This window comes from Prionailurus viverrinus, chromosome B3, assembly GCF_022837055.1.
Source record: "Prionailurus viverrinus isolate Anna chromosome B3, UM_Priviv_1.0, whole genome shotgun sequence".
NCBI lineage: Eukaryota > Metazoa > Chordata > Mammalia > Carnivora > Felidae > Prionailurus > Prionailurus viverrinus.
In genome coordinates this window covers 69,923,665-69,942,922 of record NC_062566.1, presented here as the reverse complement: position 1 = coordinate 69,942,922, position 19,258 = coordinate 69,923,665, and the positions used below count along the sequence as shown (strand labels likewise).

General features: G+C 49.5%; 3 protein-coding genes across 13 annotated transcripts in view; 1 reads left to right on the top strand and 2 right to left on the bottom strand.

Annotated features, from left to right (window-relative positions):
- Positions 1 to 1,617: 1,617 nt before the first annotated feature.
- Positions 1,618 to 3,877, bottom strand: FITM1 (fat storage inducing transmembrane protein 1). The gene is made up of 2 exons (XM_047863535.1): positions 2,610 to 3,877; positions 1,618 to 2,230 (listed from the first exon to the last, which is right to left on the bottom strand). The coding sequence occupies exons 1-2, from the start codon at positions 2,873 to 2,875 to the stop codon at positions 1,618 to 1,620; spliced, it is 879 nt and encodes a 292-aa protein (XP_047719491.1). The 5' UTR covers positions 2,876 to 3,877.
- Positions 3,878 to 7,731: 3,854 nt separating this feature from the next.
- DCAF11 (DDB1 and CUL4 associated factor 11) lies at positions 7,732 to 16,992 on the bottom strand. Of its 9 annotated transcripts, XM_047862089.1 has the most exons (16): positions 15,948 to 16,062; positions 15,460 to 15,470; positions 15,103 to 15,309; positions 14,090 to 14,217; positions 13,710 to 13,837; positions 13,368 to 13,432; positions 12,959 to 13,059; positions 12,583 to 12,729; positions 12,315 to 12,369; positions 11,887 to 11,955; positions 11,498 to 11,555; positions 11,214 to 11,399; positions 10,624 to 10,777; positions 10,068 to 10,220; positions 8,687 to 8,793; positions 7,732 to 8,591 (listed from the first exon to the last, which is right to left on the bottom strand). In XM_047862089.1, the coding sequence occupies exons 3-16, from the start codon at positions 15,255 to 15,257 to the stop codon at positions 8,457 to 8,459; spliced, it is 1,641 nt and encodes a 546-aa protein (XP_047718045.1). In that variant the 5' UTR covers positions 15,258 to 15,309; positions 15,460 to 15,470; positions 15,948 to 16,062; the 3' UTR covers positions 7,732 to 8,456. The 9 variants fall into 9 exon arrangements, 8 of the variants coding, with proteins under 8 accessions (XP_047718045.1, XP_047718040.1, XP_047718044.1 ...); XM_047862084.1 differs by lacking the exon at positions 15,948 to 16,062 and adding an exon at positions 16,846 to 16,992 and having other exon boundaries at positions 15,103 to 15,470; XM_047862088.1 differs by lacking the exons at positions 15,460 to 15,470; positions 15,948 to 16,062 and adding an exon at positions 16,846 to 16,987.
- NRL (neural retina leucine zipper) overlaps positions 16,033 to 19,258 on the top strand; it is a 30,116-nt gene continuing 26,890 nt past the window's right edge. The window contains exon 1 of one of the 3 annotated variants that reach the window (XM_047862094.1): positions 16,033 to 16,159. The gene's annotated coding sequence lies outside the window, so the exon portion shown is untranslated. Of the gene's footprint in view, positions 16,174 to 19,258 lie in introns of all 3 variants that reach the window. The other 2 variants (XM_047862093.1, XM_047862095.1) reach the window with 2 other exon arrangements.

The following is a 19,258-nucleotide window of genomic DNA, read 5'->3' as shown; positions in this document are numbered from 1 at the left end:
TGACCAACGGCGAGATCGTGACCTGAGTCGAAGTTGGATGTTTAACTGACTCAGCCACCCAGGTGCTCCACGGATAGTGTGGTTTAGACCAGGAGTTGGCAAACTTTTTCTGTAAAAAGCCAGATAGTAAATAATTTAGGCTTTGTGGGTCAATGGTGTCTGTAGTAACGACTCAACTCTGCCATTGCAGCAGGTATGAATGAATGAATACCTAAATGAATTAGTATGTCTAGGTTCCAATAAAACTATCTATGGACAATGGACTTTGAATTCTGTGTAATTTTATCATATCATGGAATATTCTTTTTTTCAATCATTAAAAACTTAAAAATCTGGGCACCTGGGTGGCTCAGCTGGTTAAGCGTCAGACTTCAGCTCAGATCATATCTCAGGGTTTGTGAGTTTGAGCCCCGCGTCGGGCTCTGTGCTGACAGCTCAGAGCCTGGAGCCTGCTTTGGATGCTGTGTCTCCTCTATCTCCACCCCTTCCTCGCTTGTGTTCAATCTCTCTCTCTCAAAAATAAACTAAATAAAAAAATTTTTTTAATGTAAAAACTTGTCTTAACTCTCAGGCCATACAAAAACTGGGCACAGGAGGGCTGTAGTTGCTGGTCCTCAGTTTAGAGCACAGACAATGGACCCACATCGTGTGGGTTTATAATCCTGACTTTGATATTTACTAGCTGTGAACAAGTTACTTAACCTCTGTATCTCAGTTTTCACAACTGTACAGTAGGAATACCACCAAACCTACCTGATAGTGTTGGTGTTGTTATGAGGGCTAAATGTCTTAATTTATATGAAGAACTTAGAAACACTTAGAACTGTGCCTGGCACATAGTAAGCACAATAGAAGCATTTGCTATTATTTGTGAGTTTATCATCTGCCTCCCCCATTAACCCATAAGCCTCCAAAGAGCAGAAACCTTGTCTTTTTTTTTTTTTGCTTTTGATTTATAATTATTATTTTTAAATGTCTATTTATTTTGAGAGAGAGAGAATGTGAGCAGGAGAGGGGCAGAGAGAGGGAGAGAGAGAGAATCCCAAGCAGGCTCTGTGTTGTCAGTGCAGAGCCCGACTCAGGGCTCCATCTCACAAACTGTGAGATCATGACCCGAGCTGAAGTCAAGTAGGATGCTTAACTGACCAAGCCACCTAGGTCCTCCAGAAACCTTGTCTAATTCATAAGGCATGGAACTCCGCTTGGGTCAATAAATACCTGTTAAATAAATGTGCCCAGATAGGCCTCTGAGGAAGGCGGAGGGTGGGATTCAGTGCAGGAGGCAGGAAAAACAAATCAGCCAGGCTAGAGATGAAGCACCTGCCCAGCAGGAGTGCTGCCCATACCTAAGGGCACTTTTACCTGCTCTAACATCACCATTCCTTGACAGCAAAACCCTCCATGTAGCTTGAAATCTGCAAGGACTGGGAGACTAAAAGGACAGCAGGAGGGATGGAGATCAAGCATAAGGAAGGATATTCAAAGTACATAACAGCAAGGAATGGTTGAGGAACGCGAGACTGCCTGATTCTTTTCTTATCCTTCCCACCGTTTCTGAGTCCCCCCAACCAAATGATGAGAAGAGCCAGACCTAGTCCTGATTTGCCTTTATTTCTTTCAGTTATGCTTGCGGCTGGAGTGGGGCCGAGGGAAGAGCCCGTGGCCCGGGCTCCCTGGAGACCAGGGCTGATGATACCAGCTGCCATAGGTGAGGTACCAGGCAAAGGTCCCCACTGCAGCACCCACCACCTTGTGAGTATACTGGTGGAAATAGATGACGGTACAGAGCAGCAAGAAGTTCCAGAGGCCCAGCAGCAGCACGTTGAGCAGGAAGACTAGGCGTAGGGGCGCACCGGCTGGCAGCCCATGGGCCAGGTACTTGGCGAACACAGCGGCTTCCTCAGCCATGAGCAGACAGCAGAAGGTGAGCAGGAAGGTGTGGGAGGAGACCGTGTAGCCCCGCCACTGGTGGCCGGCTGCCAGGCAGCTGCGGCGGTCGGGAAGCTCGTGCAGTAGCAGGCCTTGGGGCAGAGGCTCGAAGCAGGAACCAGTCAGGTCCTCGATGAGCAGGAAGGCCCTGCCGGCCCCCCGCCACACTGCGGCCCCCACCACCAGCCGGCTCAGGTGCCGGGCAGTCACCGCCACGCGCCGGGTAGCCAGGAACACCACCAGCAACACGAAGCCCCCCAGGAAGGTGCACGTCCAGCCCCATGCCGAATTCACAAACTTTCTGTGGGCACAGGAGAAGGGAGGCTATTGGGACCCCTCAAGCCCCATCTCCCACCCCATCTGTGTTCCCATCACTGCTGTTCCCAGTCCTGCATATCATCTCTGGTTCCATTTCCTCCCCCTACCCACCCCCATTCACTTAAACTTTGCCATCTCCTTAGAGGCCCATTCAGCCTTCTAGGACCCATATTTCCTCTTCAGCCCTGCTCCTGATTTCCCCTGTACCCCACAACTCTGTTCCCCTCCCCCTCCTCCCAATTTCTCCTCAACCTCCTAGCCTATTTTTAGTGTCCAGACTGGCAGGAGGACAGAAGCCTGGAGGAGGGAGCTGGGATCTCAGAGCACAGGGAGCCGGCGCCCACAGCCTCAAGTGGACTCACATGTTGAAGAAGTTGCCGTGGCTGGCGAAGATAGTCCGAGGGTTGACATGGAACTGCAGAAGGGGCCCAAAGATGACCACTGCTGCCAACCAGGCATGGTAGAGGCGCCGTAAGCAGGGGCTGCCCAGGAGCCGGGCAGCCTGTTCACTTCCAAAGTACAGCAAGGCAGAGGCCACCCAGAGCAGCACCTTGACCAGGCAGCCCAGCAGTGCCCGGATTCGGGCCCCGGCCCCCAGCCCTGCCCCCACCACCGGCCCCCGCTCCATGTTCCCTCCCCTCCCCACTAACTGCTTGCTCTGCTGGGCAGCTGAGGAGGGGCTGATGGGGCCCCCCCTGGACAAGGACAGGCAGTGACAGGTGTGGCAGACACAGGGCAGAGCCCTGTTGGCAGCTGGCAGGCGGGGGAGAGGGGCGGGGGGCAGCAAGGGGCCAGGGCGGAGGGCTGCCACGTCAGCAGGGTCCTAGCCTTAGATGTGTGTCCTGACAGTGGCCTGTGTCCTTTCCTGTTAGCCCTGTGTCCCCTTGACTCTCTAGGTCTGTGTCCCCAGCTCCAACCCTGTTCTAGTTCTTGTTGGAGGGTAAGGTCTACTGTTCAGTGTTGTCTTTGTCCACAGTCTGCCTGGGTGTGCCTGTCTTTGTTTGATCAGCCAGTCACCCCCACCCCACCCCAAACTTACTTTGTTTGCTCCACAGGGAAATCAGGGGTCATGAAGATTCAGATTAACTAAATTTTGGAAATCATTAAAAATATCTGTGTCTGGGGGCACCCTGGTGGCTCAGTCGGTTGAGCGTCTGACTCCTGATTGTGGTTCAGTCATGATCCCAGGGTTGTGGGATCAAGCCCTCCATCTAGCTCTGGCTTAGCTTGCGTGATCTCTCTCTTTCTCAAAATGATAAAGTTTTTTTTTTTTTAAACTAAAAAACAAACAAAAAACCCCCTACAAAGAATGGTCTCACCTTAGATCTGATGTCTGGTGCATTGCATAACCACCATGGTTTATGTAGGGCCAAACTAGCCCCTCAGAGCTCCTCACACCAGACAGGGGCTGGGTCTGGGTCAAGCCCCTCGGGTCACGGTGCACCTAAGTGGATACCCCTGCTGATGTGCCTCCTCTGCCTGAGTTGGACACCGTGCCGTGCACAGACATCTCATGCATCCTGATTCAGGAGAGGGGCTAGATCCCACTGATGAAACAGACCCACATTTTTTTTTTTTTAATTTTACAGAGACTGTGAGCGGGGGGAGAGGGGCAGAGGGAGAGAGAATCTTGAAGTTTATTTATTTTGAGAGAGAGACAGCATGAGTGGGGAGGGGCAGAGAGAAGGAGAGGGGGAATCCCATGCAGTTTCTGCACTGCCAGTGCAGAGCTGGATGCAGGGCTCAGACCCATGTAGCTGAGAGATGACCTGAGCCAAAACCAAGAGTCTGGCACTTGATGGACTGAGCCACCCAGGCACCCCCCATTCCTTGGTGTTTATTATGATGGCCAACACATGAAATTGAAATGTCTGATGAAAGGCGTACTATATGAGAGATGGTGGCAGCCCCGGTTGGACTTTCAGAACCCCAAAGATTAGGCTTAGTACCATGTGATGGGGGTGAGAGTGGAGACCCTACAAAAATCCCCAGCTTGGAGTCCATCAAAACCTTAGGTTGTGTCCACCTACCAGTTACCCTGGGTCCTAAGCCCCACAACTGGCCTCCCAGCCTGACCCCTGGGGCTAGAACCACAAGGAGGAGACCAACCTAACCAAGGGATATCCCTCTTATTCAGTAACTGTTCTGGGATACTTTTTTTGTCTGCCTTCCTCATTCCACAAAACTGTGGTGGGTTTTCAGAGCACAGTGGAGGCCCATGAAGTAGTGAAAAGAATGAGCAAGCAAGTACCCCTGGGTTCTGAACTGTGTGACTTTGGGAAAATCAACTAACCTTCCTTGGTCCTCCGTGCCCTCATTCATAAACTGATCAACATTGACTAATCAATCTGATTCCTTCCAGATCCTAAAGCCATACCTCGACATAGTTCCTGTTTATGGACCCCAACGTGAAGACCTATAGAACCTCCCACACGTTTTTAAGTTGACAAAAAATTTTTCATTGTCATTAAAAAAATTTTTTTTAATGTTTTATTTATTTTTGAGACAGAGAGAGACAGAGCATGAACGGGGGAGGGTCAGAGAGAGAGGGAGACACAGAATCTGAAGCAGGCTCCAGGCTCCGAGCTGTCAGCACAGAGCCCAACGCGGGGCTTGAACTCATGGACCGTGAGATCATGACCTGAGCCGAAGTCGGACGCTTAACCGACTGAGCCACCCAGGCGCCCCCACTGTAATTTTAAATAGTTGCACAGAACATAATTTCCAACACATTGTCTATAGATCACTCTTTTAAATATACCCAATGGAATAGAAACCCTACAGTGACTCTATATCTTACCATTATCCACTTAAAAAACACATGACAAGATCTTAATAGTCAGAAATTATATTTCTATTAGACTTCCCCTACAGAATTTATCCTAATGTTTTTGTGCCTGAAAGTTCTTTATTTTTTATTAATTTTTTTAATGTTTATTTTTGAGAGAGAGAGAGAGACAGAATGCGAGATAGTTTCACATTGAGAGAGAGGGAGACACAGAATCCGAAGCAGGCTCCAGGCTCCAAGCTGTCAGCACAGAGCTGGACACGGGGCTCGAACTCACGAGCTGTGAGATCATGACCTGAGCCAAGGTCAGATGCTCAACCGACTCAGTCATCCAGTCGCCCTCTGAAAGTCTCTGCCAAAAAAAGTCTGTTGTTGATCACATGTCTCTGCCAAAAAAAGTCTGTAACTTGAAGCTTAATTTTAATTTTTTTAAAGTTATTTTGAGAGAGAGAGAGAGAGAGAGAGAGAGAGAGAGAAAATCCCAAGCAGCCTCTGTGCTGCCAATGCAGAGCCCAACGTGAGGCTCAATCCCATGAACTGTGAGATCATGACCTGAGCCAAAATCGAGTGAGACACTTAATCGACTGAGCCACCCAGGTGCCCTGAAAGTTAATTTTTAAATATTTCTTGTGTTCATAAGCCCTGAAATTAAAACGTTTTCTTCTGGATAAAGTTTTCATAATAATTGTTAGTAATATAAAATGTATAATTAGTACAGCAAAGATTTCACTTTTTTTTTGTAGCTTTGGTTTTTTTTTAATTTAAACTTTAGTTAAAAAAATTTTTTTTAGGGGTGCCTGGGTGGCTTGGTCGGTTAAGCGTCCGACTTCGGCTCAGGTCATGATCTCACGGTTCGTGAGTTTGAGCCCCACGTCGGGCTCTGTGCTGACAGCTCAGAGCCTGGAGCCTGCTTTGGATTCTGCGTCTCCCTCTCTCTCTGCCCGTCCCCTGATCATGCTCTGTCTCTCTCTGTCTCAAAAATAAATAAACATTAAAAAAAAATTTTTTTTTAATTTTTTTTAGTTAGTTAACATACAGTGCAATATTGGTTTCAGGAGAATTTGGTGATTTGTCACTTCCATGCAACACCCAGTCCTCATCCCAACAAGTGCCCTCCTTAGTACCCATTACCCATCTAGCCCATCTCCCACCCACCTCCATCAATCCATAGTTTGTTCTCTATCATTAAGAGCCTCTTGTGGTTTCCCTCTCTTCTCTCCCCACCCCTTCCCCTATGTTCATGTTTTGTTTCTTAAATTCCACATATGAGTGAAACCATATATTTGTCTTTCTTTCTCTGACCAATTTATTTCACTTAGCATAATACACTCTAGTTCCATCCACACCATTACAAATGGCAAACTTCATTATTTCTGATCGCCAAGTAATATTCCATTGTATATATATGTATACCTCTTCTTTATCCAATCATCAGATTTCACATATTTCTGATAATAAGCTAAAATTGTATTGGAAATTCATCTCTTTTTCTTAAAAAATTTTTAATGTTTATTTTTGAGAGAGAGAGAGGGGGAGAGAGAGAGAGAGGTGGATGGAGCACAAGTAGGAGAGTGGCAGAGAGAGAGGGAGACACAGAATCTGAAGCAGGTTCCAGGCTCTCAGCTGTCAGCACAGAGCCTGACACAGGGCTCGAACCCATGAACCATGAGATCATGACCTGAGCCAAAGTCAGATGCTTAACTGACTGAGCCACCCAGGCGCCCTGGAAATTCATCTCTTGATAAGAAGAATGGATGGTCCTTGAGGCCTTGATTAAAGGAGCCTTTGAGGATATTAAAAATTGTAATTTGCTTCTCAGTTTTGGCGCTCTGGAGATAATACAGGTTCTGCGTGAGACGGGTGGCATCTCTGGGGTGAAGTGACAGAAGGGGAATGAGGAGGGCCAGTAGGAAGGGAGACAGGCATGAGTTTCACATTAGGCAGATCAGTCAGAGGAAAGAGATCACATGTGGGCCGAGCAGCTGGAGAATCTACTCTTTTAAAACTACCTGTTTTGCTGTGAAAGACGGATCCCTTTTACCCCTTGCTGTGTCTTTGAGAACACTTGGAGTTGTGTATGCTGGTTTGCAAATTGCATTAGGGATAATGAAATATCACAAAGAAAGGTAGATCAGAGCTGGGTGTGGACCCTAACCAACTCTCCTTCTGACCATAAACCATGGGTTTGCTGTGTCCCACCCCAAAGATATTTTTGGCAATCTATTACATCTGGGGCATGTTGCCTGACCTCTTCACATTGCCATTTCCTCACCTGTACAAAGGGTGGCTGTGAGGGTGGATGAGGTCCTCGGTGTGAAGCACCCAGATGGGGCCTGGCATCAGTGCCCATCCAGTTCTCTCTGGCTCTGAGCTACTTCTCATAGACCGGACCAGCTCCAAGGCCAGCCCCAGAACAAAGCTGATGTGGGTGTTCCAGGTTCTAATCTAAAATGCACTTACTTCCTGCTATCTCAATTTCTACTTGCTGGAAGTTTCTGAGTTCAGTGAGGGAGTTGCCTGTTGCAGAGCACAGTTAACAAATGATTTTGGCATTTCTCTTCATCTTGGGGGCATCAAAGGGGTGTTTTCTCCCACAGAGAAGCATATCTGAAGGCTTTGTGGATACTACTTTCTTGAAGTGAGAGGATAAAAGGCCTTAGACAGGAAAAAGAATGAGACAGAGACAGACACTGAGCCAGGTTCCCACAGAGAATTTATTGAGGGAGCCAAAGCCAGTGAGAGGACGAAGGAGTCCTACTTCAACATCCCTCCTTGAAGGTGCTGGCCTCCAGCATGATGGAAGTCTGGGAAGGGAGGGCCTGCCCTGTGTGGGGCCACATGGAGCCTCTCACACCACAACCTGTCCCACCCCAAAGACCCAGACATAGAGAGAGAAGATCTAATTCCCACCCAGGAGGGTGCTAATGATATGCCTTACTCATCCCACCCTCCCCTAAATGGCTAGAGCTCTAGCCTTCAGGACCTCTGGAAGAAGGGCCAGGATGCCTGGCCCTCGGATTGGCCAGTCTAATCCTCAACATGAAGGCCAGGGAAGGGTCTGGCTGACAGCTCAGTTCAGACCTGGCCCCGGGCATCTATTCTAGGAGCTAACACTTAACATCCAAACATGATTAAAAACACTCAGGACAGTTCTCCTGCTGACAAAGGCCACACCCCAGATAATGGCAGTCCTGCCAAACCCTGGCCAGAAATAGACACCCAAGCCACTGGGTGTGAGAACATGAGGAGACAGAGTTACTCTGCCCCTTGGGGAGGCCCTTCTAGGGCTCAGCTAGGGCCCCAAAGCCTGGGCTTGTGCTCCTCCCCATCCAATGCCAGGGATTCCCCCACAGATCTCCCGGAAGGGAGGAGGCAGAGAGCTTGTAAGAGGCTCACTGGTGTATGGGGCTGGAGATCAGGTCTACTGGGGTGAGGAAAAGGCTGCAGAGGGGTGGGGCACTGGGGCAGGGGCGCTGAGGGGCTCCTCAGATTCTGGCATGTCGTCCTGGAAGTACTCGGCCTGGCGGTACTGCCAGAGACGCAGGTTCCCATCCCACTGCAGGGCAGAAGGTGGCAAGTAGTCAGGGGGTGCTGCCCTGCCTAGGTCCAAGTCCCAGACATCCACTGGCCCCCCAACCCCTGCCACCTCACCGAACTGCTGACAATCTTTTCCTCAAAGGGGTGCCAGCTGACGTCACGCACGCAGGCCTTGTGGTTGGTCAGCTTCTTCACGATGTGGCCGCTGAGGAGGTCGTACACTGTCCAGGGAAGGTCAGAGTGGAGACGGGGCTGCCAGAGTACCTTCTAAATACCCCTCACAGTTCCTGAACTGTACTGCTTACCTCTAGGGCAATTTCCCCACTTTCGCAGGGAGCAAAGCCCACACCAGAGGATGATGTAATTTCTCTTTCTTTTCCCTACCTCGGCTTGAGTGTGTGGTCTGGCAGAGCTTGGATACCTCTCCCTGGCCCTTACCTAAACTTCACAGGGTCAAAAGTTAAGAAAATGTAATGTGGCTTTAAAGCTCTTTACAACAATTTTCTATGAAACCCGTAAGATATGGAAGGCACAACAAAAGTGAACAATGGGCTATCTGCACAGACACCCGAGTCTTTTGGAGTCTTCTGGACAGGGGTGCATCTTCCTTTCTGAGTGGGCCCCTGAGTGCCTCCCTAGGTATGGCACTGTCTTAGGCTCCTCATAGCTGTACATGTATTTGTGTCTTTCTGCACACTTTCTGCTTTAATGACTGCATGTCCTTTACTATGAGCTTGTCTTCTTGTGTCATCCTATTTGTCCCTGCCCTCCATTTCCGCCCCCCCCCCCCCCCCCGGCTTTTCATCTGCAATCTCTTTCTTTTCTTGACAGGCTAAAAAAATAGAACTAAGTATATTTTTGGCAATCTATTATTATATTTACTAAATAGAAGCCTATGTTCCTTCTTTTAATGTTTATTTGTTTTGAGAGAAACAGAAGGTGAGTGGGCAGGGGTAGAGAGAGAGGGAGACACAGAAGCTGAAGCAGGCTCGAGGCTCCGAGCTGTGAGCACAGAGCCTGATGTGGGGCTCGAACTCACGAACCATGAGATCATGACGTGAGCCGAAATCGAAAGTCAGACGCTTAAATGACTAAGCCACTCAGATGCCCCTATGTTCCTTTTCCTAATTTAACATGTTAGGGTGTCTGGGTGGCTCAGTCGGTTAAGCGTCTGACTTTTGATTTCGGCTCACGTCATGATTCCAGGGTCATGGGATTGAGCCTGTGTCTGGCTCACGCTGGGCGTGGAGCCTGCTGGAGATTCTCTTTCTCCCTCTCCCTCTGCCCCTTCCACACTTGTACTCTCTCTTAAAAAAAAAGAAAGTGCTAGTGAATACAATGTTTTCTACTTCCCTAAACCTAACCTGCTCCAAACTGAATTAAATCTCACTTATAGTCACCATCAAGACATTTAAGGTGGTTACTGGTAACAGGTGAAATGCCAGAGAAATATTCCTGCCTTTCCCAAGGCCCCCTCTTCTGACACAATCCTTACCGACAACTTTGCCAGTAGAGCAGCCACTGTAGATGAACTGCTGGCCGGTGCTATGGGTGGGGGAGAATCGGCAACGGATAAGGGTATGCAGCACCCCATGGCCCCGGTAGGTCATCAAGGAGCTGTCTCCTGGGAGTTTCAGTTTCCGCCAGGCTGGGTAGGGATGCATGGAGAGCCCTAGGTTAGGGAGTCTGGATTCTCCTGTATCATCAGTCCTCAGCAAAGACTGATGCTTACAGATGACTGCCTTTCCAGACTCCGACTGGTGGCTCCTTCCCCACCTAATGTTCACCAATATGGCTCAGCATGCTGGTTGTGAAGATACTGAAATACTTTTTGTATTGGTTGTTTCTGAGTGAGCCCCAGCCCCGGGAACCCCAACTCTCCCCAGAGTTCAGCAAAGACTTCATGCCTAGCAAGAGGGAGTTGGGGGGAGGGACCCAGGCTACGGTCACATCCACTGTGCCCATGCCAGGCCTTACCAGGGGTTAATTATTTTAACTACCACCCCTGACTCTTTATTCTCCAGATCTCAGGTTCTACCTTCCACTCTCACCTTTTTTGGGTACCTGCTGCCAGCGGTAGTCCCAGTTTTGCTGTGTGGCAGCCTGCCGTGAGGCTTCCATACCTTCCCGACTAGAAAAGCGTCGGATATCCCAGAGCTTGATGGTCTGGTCTTTGGAGTTGGAGATGAGATACCGGGCATCACCCTGTGAATCCCCAGATGGGGAACAAGGTATCAGAGTTTGCAAATATCGGGGTCTGTCAGTCCAGCTCTGCTTCTCCAGGTGAGGGGGAAGAATGTCAGTCCTTTGACTTAGCTTGCCTCTTTCTTCATCCAGGTGAGCTCACCATTGGTATTCTACCACAGACCCGACCCCCTGGCTAGCTTTCCCCTTCTTTGCCCAGGGACTGGCTGGGCCTCCTATTCTATCCTGGATTAACTGTCTTCTTTCCTTCCACAGAAAGCCCTGCCCTGCTCCTTGAGGACTGGTGAATACAGATGGAGCTCATGTTTCTTGGCTTAAGTCCCTTCCCTAAACTCCAGCTCTTGCAAACCTTAGCTAATAAGGAGCTTGGTGAGTTTCCATGCCAGTCCACTTTGACAACTGTAACCTGGCTGTGCGGTTCTGCTTCCCTGCCCACCTTGCTGTCAATGAAGGTGATGCCATCCTGGTGTCCAGCCAGTGCACCCACGGGCTTAGGGTCATCCTCCCGCATGGTGCGTCGATCCCACACTTTGCAGATGGCATCATCACCCCCAGAGAACAGGATTTGGGAGCTTATGTCAGCAAAGGCCACTGCATTCACATCATCCTCATGGGACTCAATCTAGCGAAGAAGGAAGCCAGAACACCTAGGACCTCTTTCTAGGTCTTCTAATAGGCCAAAGACCAGGAAGCAGAGGCTCTAAGTTTCAAGGACATTACCTGAAGGGTGCGCCGGTTCTGTTCTCGATCAAAGACGTATAGGCAGCCATCATTGGCCCTGAAAGGGAAGGGATAAAGAGGGTCCTGGAGCCAGAACTGAGAGGACTTATGCTGTGTATGCTCTAGAGAGTCCCTGTTGCAAAGTCCTGCTGAGGGGCAAGCCCTGGTCTCTTCTTACACAGGAGGTGGGAAAAAAGTTAGCTGTGTTTTTGCAAGCAGGTTTGAGACGTCCCATCTCACGCTGGGGAAACAGTGAGCAAGAGGTGAAGCAACTTGTAAACCCTGACCTTGGAGAAGGGCTGGTTGTTTCTCCATAGTGGGGTCCAGTACAGTCTCTGGGAGAACTCCTACCTCGTTAATTGAGGAGTGCATCCCCTACAAATACTCACCCTCCTAACACTTCCCGTCCATCTGAGGAGACAGCGATGGAAAAGACAGCAAAGCGACGCTCATCTGGCCTGAAAAGAGCATAGAAGGAACTGGGTTAAGTAGACTCCCCTCAGCCTTTGTTGATCTGCACAGAATCTGACGAGGATTTTAAGGCACACTTCTAAGGGGAAAAGGAAGTCCGGCTAATGCGTGCCAGAATGTGGATCACCTCAGTGAGGACGCGGAAATAATCCCGCAACCATCTGTTTTACCCTGGTCCTCTGGCTGAAAAGGATGGGCGCTTCCCTCCCAGGAATCCGCACAGAGACACTTGCAACCAGTGTACTTTCTCCCTCTAAGCAGGAGTTCCAGTTCAGGAGGTTTGCTCCTGGAGAGCCTTCCTCTTGAGAAGTTTCTGATGAGTCTGCCCAAGGAGGGAAGCCAGTACCTTAGATCCAGGGCAGTGTGTGTGTCTCCCTCCCCGTAGATGTTGCAGATATGAACTAAGAAAGGCAAGAGAGACAAGAATCTTTCAGAGCTGGGGGAAGGAGGGTGGAAGTGAAGCTGGGCAGGAGATGGAACAAAGGGCAAGGATGTCAGACCCTGGGAGTGATCCTCCCAGGAGAAGGGATAAAGTCCTGGCACAATGGACGTGGGCATTCGGGAGACCTCGGGTCCTGGGCTGGAGAGCCAGTAGAAGTCTGGGGCATACTCACTGTAATCAGACCAGCTGGAATATAGGAAGTGGTTCCCATCAGGGGTGAAGGCCACGTCCAGTACGCTCCAGCCTACATCCCGGGCCTTGATGCTCTTGAATTTATGAAAGCGGCCATACCGGCAGTCATACAGTCGGATTGTCTGGTCTGGGTAAGTGGGGATCAGGCAGAATTAGGGAACCCTCTTCTTGCATCCTCTCTAGATCTGACCTCTCCTTCTCTGTACATCTGTGGAATCTTCCCTTGATCATGGGGAATGTGTTCTGGCTAAGCATCCTAACCCAGGGTCAGCGTTCCCTCAGTCTGGGGCTTTCTAGCCTCAGTCAGGGGGTATATTCCTTGTTTCAGGGTAGTTCGTAGGACCAGGGACTGGTACCTTGGCAAGCAGACATGAAGATCTGACCATCTTTGCTGTAGATGCCGCAGAAAGCTTTCTGAGAGTAGGTATCAGTGAAACCCAGATCGTTGGGCAAGAAGCTGGGGAGGGAGAGGGAAAGTGAAGGTAAAGGGAGCTGAGGATGAGGATTATCCCGGTTAGCAGAATCCTAACAGAGCTGGGTGTGAGTACGAGGGCGAACTTCCCTTTTGGCCTGGGGTATAATCCCTGTTCTTACATTCATTTGTTTGTCTTCTCAGTTCCTACGCTTTTCCAGTTTGTTTACTCTCAAACTTTGACCCCATTTAACTTTAATATCCCTGACCATCCTTTTATACCTGTCCCTTCAAAGTTTAGGGGATAAAACCTATCTGGCCCTTAGAGTCTCTCCACCAAGCCCCATACTCACTGAGACATCATTCGAGACCGTTCTCCAAGGGAGAAGCTTCCCCGGTGGCAGAGGCCCCGTTCTCTCTAAAGGAAGGGATTGGGGAATATTGCTAGCACAAACAGAGGGCCACTGCAGCCACACCAAGCCCCCTCCTCCAAAGAGATTGCTCTTGCTACAGAAATAGACACCACACACACTAGTGTGTCCCACCAAACTCCGACGTAGACTGGCTAAGAAGTCTTCAGCTCCAGCACTTGAGGCTTCCTTGGAAAGTTTATTTCCCTCTTCTCTGGGGCAGACAGAGCTTCTGGCTACCTCAGGAGGCCTGCTGCCAGGCTGGGTGGAGGTTGAGAGGCCTACCTGGTGCAGCATTTGAGGAAAGCTGTGCTCCCGGGCTGCCCGTCTAAGCCCCAGCCGCCCTGTGGCCAATTCCACTTGTGTCTTGATCTCATTGCATTCCAGCTCCCGGGTGTCAGGAGTTGCGTCCACTGTGAGTATCAAGGAGAAGTTTCATCCTAGGTTTTGCAGCCGCAGAACTGTGCTCCAGCCCACTCAATGTGGCCGAATATACTACAGCTGTGAAGGCTCCCTCATTCCCTGAGTTATCTCATCTTATTTCAGTTTAACATATGTTCTTACAAAAAAAAAAAAAAAAAAAAAAAGAAAAGAAAAAGAAAAGAAAAAGGATTTTCTAATGAAAGTCTTCCAATGTTAGGGTCTCAGTCTGCCTTTCCTCTTACCAGGTGGGTTGTATCGGTCCCCAAGACGGCCATCCCAGGCACTGTCATGCTCTTCCTCCGAGTCTGAGAGGGCCTGGATGAGTTGTAAATTTGCTGCACCTCCTCCCTGCACCAACCTCACTTGGCCTCTATGGAGAGATGCCCATGATAAAAGGGAGGATCCCTTGCCCAAACCAACCAAATTCAGAGTGAGTGGCTATCCACCTACTATTCAAACCCTACACTGTCCCTGTTTTGAAGTTTGAGGCTGACTAGACCTTGGCTGTAATTTTCAGTCTCCTATAAGATACAGTAGGAAACGAATCTTCATGCTTACAGCAGGAGCGGAAAACCGCAACATTCCGTGGATGTTGACAAACCTACTAAACTGACTTCCTAGAGAGCTAAAAGTTCTAAGAGCATTTCCTTCTGAGCCTCTTGCCTGAGGAGTCCAGAATAGAACTAAAGGGATCCCCAGGCTTGTCTTCTTCCCAAGGAGCTACAGCTAAACAACAAAGCCAGTGGCAAACCTTTTTGGTTAAGTGCTGGTGGTCAATTTCCTCAAAGCATTCTTTCCTCAAGAACAGGGTTAGAGTTAGGTTAATTTAAACTTGTTTTTCAAGTAAGTCCACATGGCCTCATATCACATGTCAATAACTTCACAGAAGTTGAACACCCACCTCCCCAGCTCTTCTCTTTACCCCTCACATCACTCCTCTTCCATCAGGGCCCCATTTTCATTTTATTTTTTACTTACTTGGAAAATAGCTTACATTTGTGTCGAAACAGCTAGAGAGGCTCCCCTGAACAGTTCCCTCAAACACAGAAGTGAGTTTGTCTTCGTGACCCTCCCTAATTAAGAACTACTCTTGTTGTGTATTGAGATGAGTGCCATGAATGTCCAGAAGGGAAGCTCAAACAGAACAGCTGGTCTGGGCTAATCCCATTCCCTATCCTCTTTAACTTCACTGCCTGGAGTTGGGATCAAGGGACTGTGGTGGTCCCTGGTGGGGACACATCAGAGGGTAAGTTACCTGCGGAGGAGATAGGCCAGTACCTGGGCCAGATCCACATCTTCATCCTCCTCTTCCTCTTCCTCACTCCGACGCAGGCTAGCCCCTCTTCGGGGCAAGCCCTCGGAGGGGTCTCCGGACCCAGTTCCTGCGCTACTGCTGTTCCGTGATCCCATCTTCTGATCACAGCATCATTAGGTCCTGTGCAGGGACTCCTCGTGTCACCTCCTTGGGTTTGATGAAAGCAAAGCCTGCTTTAGAAACACCAGTGTCTCCTGAGATAGAGCGGTAGCTATCTCCAGGAGGGCGACCCTTCCTAGGGACTGAGATCCCTTCTCTTTAGCCTGTGACAACTCCCAAGGCTTCAGGACCACAAACCTTCCCCAATCCTGTGAAGCAAAAAAAAAAAAAAAAAAAAAATCAGAGAGTGAAGTCTAAGGAGCTACCCTAGCTCACCAATGAGAATCCTTTGAAGAGGAATTTCTCAGTTTTCTACCTCAAACTCACCTATCAAAGTCCCTGGGGGGAGTAGGTGGGTGAATTCCCAGGTAACCTCTCTGGCCGACCAATCAAAACCCCTCGCGGAAGAAAGCGCCTCATTAGCTTATCTCATGTAACCAATCAGAAGCCTTAAGGCTCTGAGACCCCCCGACGCCCCCCTTACCGACCAATCAGAGCGCTTCTTTGCGAAAGCCGGCAGCAGCGACAACCAATGAAGTTAGAATTCAGCCTAACACCCCTTCCTTCCTCGCCTCACGCCCACGTGGTGTGCTGGGGGTGTGTACGCCAAGTGGGGGAGGCAGGGAGAAGCCGAGAAGCCCCTCCCACTGAAGCCGGCGGTTACTGCCGCGCGCGAAACCACCCACCAGCCGGGAGCGGTCGCAGGACCCGCAGCGGCGCGAGGCCTTGTTTACACCGACTGTGGCCGCAGCGTTGGCCAACTGCTCCTCCGTCACGCGCCTCCTCCGTCATGCATCTCCTGGCTTCCCGGCCGGAGGACTGCAGACGTCACGCGTTGCCCCTGACGGCCCCGCCCCCTTGGCCCGCCAACTGGACAGCTGAGCACAGTGATTGACAGGTGGGCGGGAGAAGGTGCGTGAAGGGTGGGAGGGGAGGAAAAGCGCGCGACCGAGGTGGGGCGTTCGCTCTTCCTTGGGAGGAGTAGTGGGGAACCGGCTACTTCCTGATTCGGAGACAACGGAACTAGGCTTGATGGGTGAGGGGCGGGGCTTGCAATAAATTGGTGGTTCGCTACCTAGAGGTGTCTTACCGAGGGATACCATTTGCCGTCGGCCCCTAAAGTTCTTTTGCCTTCGCAATTTTCAGACGATCTCTAAGGGCCTCCCTTTCGCCTTCCTCCCGACCCGGCTCCAGCCTTATTTTGCTGGCTGTAGCTTCAGTCAGCCCGGCCCTAAGGGGTGACCGGTGCCTTTGGGGTGTGATCACGTCACACAAGGGGATCTAGGCCTCCACACCCTCGCTTCCGGGTTTAGCTTCCGGAAGCCTTGTTTTGTGGGGACTACCCTTTCTAGACCACCCTTTAGTTGCTTTGGCAACTTTTCAGATGACTCCTGGCTTCCCTTCGCGGTCTTTGCAGACGCTCCCTAACACACCCGTGGGTTTCTAGGGGCCTTTCCGGTTCCGTCTGTTCCCCTTGGAAGCCTGTCGGCTCTCCGGGATTTGCAGACCTTCCCTAGACCCTAGGTCTCCGGCGTGCCGCCTCCGCTCTGGGAGTCCCGCGAGTGCACGAGCGCCGCCTCCTACCCTTCCTCCGGGTTTATGAGTAAGCGGCTGAGTCCAAGGCCAGGACGTGCTACGTCTCGGGATCTTCTCCCAGGCTGGAAGTCGAGTGTCCTCGCCGCGCCAAGTGCAAAGGTCCGGGGTCCAAGCTGCACTTCAGCGCCTCTAGTCCGCGCTCTTTTATAAGTGTTAACTCTCCCTGGGCCCCTGAGGTCAGGAATGGGTGTGGTCAGACCCGAGGACGCCTCTAGGTCTCTAGACCGCTAGATACCAGCTTATCGTTTCTGGTCGCTAGAGCCGGCATCTTAACGGGCGTGCGTTCTGTACTGGACCCTACGCTTGGTTTAATGGTCTGCTCTCGCCGACTGAAATGCCTGCTTTTTGAACAAGCACCTCGCACTTTCATCTTGCTGTGGGCTGTACTAATTATGTAGTAGATTCTGCCGGTCCCCCATCTCTGATTGTCAGGTAGCTTACTAACAGTTTCCCTGTAACGTTTATTGAGACCTTAGGATTCTGTCGTTTCTGGGCTGTCCAGCCTGGAAAATCTGAAATCATTAAAAGAAGAATTTATTTTCTGTTTGCCCTTTTAATACAGTTCTTCAAGTCTTAAAGATTAGTTGAAGTTGTTTTCACCGTCACCACCCAAAATCAAAATTTCATTACTTCATGCCTCTCCTATTTGATCTGCTGGAAGTGTTTTTCTCTGATAGCATTTAGTTCTAAAGAACCTACAAGTGGTTCACTTTTGTTTATTGTTTCAGATACAAACTTCCAAATCTGGTTGTCTTATTTTTTTATCGGCCTTTTTACTGTAACTTCTGCCAAGCAATATGCCCATAAATTCTGTGCTGTTTCCACCTTTGCACCTTCCCAGGAGAATTTCTTACCTGGGGGAAACTTTGTAGACTCCCTTCCTCCTGACCCAATGGTACCACTTACAGGAATCTAGCTGGGACCTATATGCTAAATCTAGCCTTAAGATGTATGTTTGGGCTGCCTGGGTGGCTCAATCAGTTAAGTCCATACTCTTGGGTCGCTTGGGTGGCTCAGTTGGTTAAGCAAAGGACTTCTGGCTCAGGTCATGATCTCCCATCCGTGGGTTTGAGCCCTGCATCTGGCTCTGTGCTGACAGTTCAGAGCCCGGAGGCTTCTTCTGATTCTGTCTCTCTCTGCCCCTCGCCCGCTCACACTCTGTCTCTCTCAAAAATAAACATTAAAAAAAAAAAAAGAGTCCGTACTCTTTTTAAAAATATTTTTAAACATTTATTTACTTTTGAAAGACAGAGACAGAGCATGAGCAGGGGAGGGGCAGAGAGAGCGGGAGACACAGAACCAGCACAGAGCCCCATGCAGGGCTCAAACCCACAAACTGTGAGATCATGACCTGAGCCGAAGCCAGATGCTTAACTGACTGAGCCACCCAGGTGCTCTGAGTCTGTACTCTTGATTTCGGCTCCCCACTTTGGGCTCTGTGCTGACATGGACCCTGCTTGGGATTCTCTCTCTCCCTCTCTCTGCTCCTCCCCTGCTTGCTTGCTCTCTCTCAAAAATAAATTAATTTAAAAAAGGATATTTTCAACACATCAATTAATGATAATAGTAAAACAGTGGAAACAAAATAGTCTAAATATACTGTAATATGGGAGTATATTAGTTAAGCAAATTATGCTCCATGTGGTAGACACAGAAATATCACGTAGTCATTAAAATGATGTAGTCTTTTTTTTTTTGCTATGGGAAATTGTGCAAGTTATATTGTTAAGTGTTTTTTTAATTTTTTTTTTTTTGTTGTTGGCAAAGTGCAAGTGGGGAGGGGCAGAGAAAGTAGGACAGAGGATCCAAAAGTGGGCTCTGTGCTGACAGGCTGATGATGTGGGGCTCGAACCCACCAACCATGAGATCATGACCTGAGCCAAAGTCAGATGCTCGAGCCACTCAGGTGCCCCAGGTTTGTGGTTTTTTGTTTTTTTTTTTAATGTTTATTTTTTAGAGGGAGGGAGGGGCAGAGAGAGAGGGAGACAAAGAATCCAAAGTAGGCTCCAGGCCCTGAGCTATCAGCACAGAGCCCAAATCAGGGCTGGAACCCATGGACTCAGAGGTCATTACCAGAGTCAAAGTTGATGCTTCACCAACTGAGCCACCCAGGTGCCTTGGAATACCATCTTTTAAAAAAACCTAACTGTGGGGCACTTTGTCTCTGTCTCAAAAATAAACATTTAAAAAAAATTTTAATACAGAACTTGTACATTATTGAACAAAGCATTAAAAGTCATGTTAAATATTAAAAAAAATTTGAGGGGTGCCTGGGTGGCTCAGTTGGTTAAGTGGCTGACTTCAGCTCAGGTCATGACCTTGTGGCTCCCGAGTTTGAGCTCTTCATTGGGCTCTGCTGTCAGCACAGAGCCTGCTTTGGATCCTCTATCTCCTTTTTTCT

Coding starts and splice junctions, on each gene's coding strand:
- DCAF11 (XM_047862083.1), bottom strand. CDS start 16,053: ATGACGGAGGAGGCGCGTGACGGAGGAGCAGTTGGCCAACGCTGCGGC. Junction 12,730..12,958: donor CTTCATGTCTGCTTGCCAAG/GTACCAGTCCCT, acceptor CCACTTACCCAG/ACCAGACAATCCGACTGTAT. Junction 10,221..10,623: donor GCAGCAGGTACCCAAAAAAG/GTGAGAGTGGAA, acceptor ATCCCTACCCAG/CCTGGCGGAAACTGAAACTC.
- FITM1 (XM_047863535.1), bottom strand. CDS start 2,875: ATGGAGCGGGGGCCGGTGGTGGGGGCAGGGCTGGGGGCCGGGGCCCGA. Junction 2,231..2,609: donor CACGGCAACTTCTTCAACAT/GTGAGTCCACTT, acceptor CTGTGCCCACAG/AAAGTTTGTGAATTCGGCAT.